The sequence below is a fragment of the Otolemur garnettii genome, unplaced genomic scaffold (genome assembly GCF_000181295.1).
Source record: "Otolemur garnettii isolate 467f Iridium unplaced genomic scaffold, OtoGar3 scaffold00191, whole genome shotgun sequence".
NCBI classification, from domain to species: Eukaryota; Metazoa; Chordata; class Mammalia; order Primates; family Galagidae; genus Otolemur; species Otolemur garnettii.
Genome location: NW_003852586.1, coordinates 2,220,192 through 2,222,148, shown reverse-complemented (window position 1 = coordinate 2,222,148; position 1,957 = coordinate 2,220,192). Strand labels below are relative to the sequence as shown.

At 42.7% G+C, this 1,957-nt stretch overlaps 1 protein-coding gene across 2 annotated transcripts in view; it reads right to left on the bottom strand.

Annotated features, from left to right (window-relative positions):
• Positions 1–1,957, bottom strand: part of LOC111721727 (UDP-glucuronosyltransferase 2B31-like) — a 15,796-nt gene that overhangs the window by 5,932 nt on the left and 7,907 nt on the right. For both annotated transcript variants that reach the window (XM_023507597.1, XM_023507598.1), the window contains exon 3: positions 1,617–1,754. In XM_023507597.1, the coding sequence (XP_023363365.1) occupies positions 1,617–1,754 (138 nt within the window). The remainder of the gene's footprint in view (positions 1–1,616; positions 1,755–1,957) is intronic.

Here is a 1,957-nt window from a genome sequence, read left to right as displayed (position 1 = left end):
CACAATTTGACAATTTATTGCAATGTTTTCATCAGTTCTGGTCAGTACTGTTTACCATGACCTCTCCTCATCAGTGACGCTCTTTCCCCTCAGAAACACTTTAATCCATTTGTAGACTGCCATTCTCTTCCTTGGCATTATCCCTATAAACTTGGACTAACATGTCCCTGATTTTACTTCCAGTCTTGCCAAGTTTTACAAGAAAGTTACAAATGCCTCTTTGTTGCTCTAATTCAACCTTCCAACCACTCACAAAAACAGGCAACAACAATAATGAGCCCTACTCAGCAAGACACCGTCACATGTTGTCACAAACACAATTGTGACACTCTGCTGTCCAGGTCAGGAAGCCTTACTGAGTTGTGTGTACAGTGTCGCCAATGTAAGTGCTCAGGGGCAGGTTTGTGAACTTAATTTTCAGGCCACCCTACGTCACCTCAAGCTTTTGAGTGTATTGAGTATTAGTTTGTTGGTATCTGCCTGTTACGTAAGTAACTTCATTAGAGGTTGCCATTTACTGATTTGCAAAATACCCACATCCATAAAATCAGCTACTTGAGAGAAACATGTCCATGTAGCTTCAGAATTTCCATAACACTGTCAGACACACTCACTAAACACTTCTCCTGAGTAAGAGTTGATGTGGTATCATTTCACCAGGATTCAGAGCGTTATCACTACTGCTAGTCTTAGAAATTCTTTTACTGTAAAAAATCAGAGCCAGTGGGAAGTTTATGAATAACAAGACACCTGTTCAAAATATCTAAAATTATATTTGCTCAACTTTGCTTGACTGTTACCATGTAGCTGACAGACTGCAGCAGTGATTAATACCATCTCCTATAACACAGCCACTTCCATGCCCAGTACCAAAATAAGGCTATTGAAGAGTTCCCAAGTAATCATCATAGACTTGAGGAAAATTTAACTTCCACTTGGTATTGGAGTGTTAATATCAAGTTTTCATCATAAAAGTAACACAAATCGTGAGAAGTCTTTGTCAGACAGAAAACTAAGAAATGATTCCTGAGCACACACAGACCACAAGTGTATTGTGTATGTGGGTAATTAAGTTCCTACTGTATTCTATGGGTCATCTGATCCCCTCCCATTCCTGGCCCCTTTTGATCAGCTCCTCCTTTATTTCCTTCTCCTCTCTGAGTCAGGACAGGTGTCAGCCTGGAGGTGACATTAGATGCCCAGGTCGTGCCTTAGGGCAGGACACCATCTTCACGATTTTCATTACATGTGACCAGGAAGGCAGGCAAGTTTTTCTCTTTCTCTGAATCTCCCTGGTTAGGTGGGTACCTGGAGGGTGACCGGTCAGCCAGGCCATCTTTCTCTGAGCAGCTCCCTGACCAGCACCCCAAATAGGCCCGTTCCACATGTGTAGGAGGCACAAAAGGTCAATCACATGGGAGCCTAGACTGCAATGCACCTCAGACTTCTCTCAAGGCCTGCTTCCCATCACTGTGCTAGCGTAGATACGTACTAAATTTCCCTCCTTCTGATGAGATCTCAGGGTGCACAGTGCCCTCAGGAGCCCTGTTAGCTATCAAGCAGTAAACATTTCAGACAGACTCATTCAGTAATTGTCAGTAGGCAAATTATCTAACCTTTTGTGGGAGCTGGGCAAGGGCTGCAGCAATCACATTGGCCCTTTCTTCCTTCATGCTGCTGACCATTGACCCCAGAGAAAACACCACAACACCATTTTCTCCAGAGCTCTGGACGAAGTCTTCTATCTCCTGTGAAGAAAGAATGTGTCCATCACAAACATGTATGTTTATCAGCACAAGGAACATGGTTGGAAGGATGTTTACAAACGTCTAGAAGAGAAAAGCCCATACTATTAGGAAGTGTCAGATTAAGGGCTGATGTTTAACTGACTTAATCACAAAGCTTTATGGAAAGAAACATGTGTTATGTGATTGGAGGCTTCTATTGCAGTTATTTG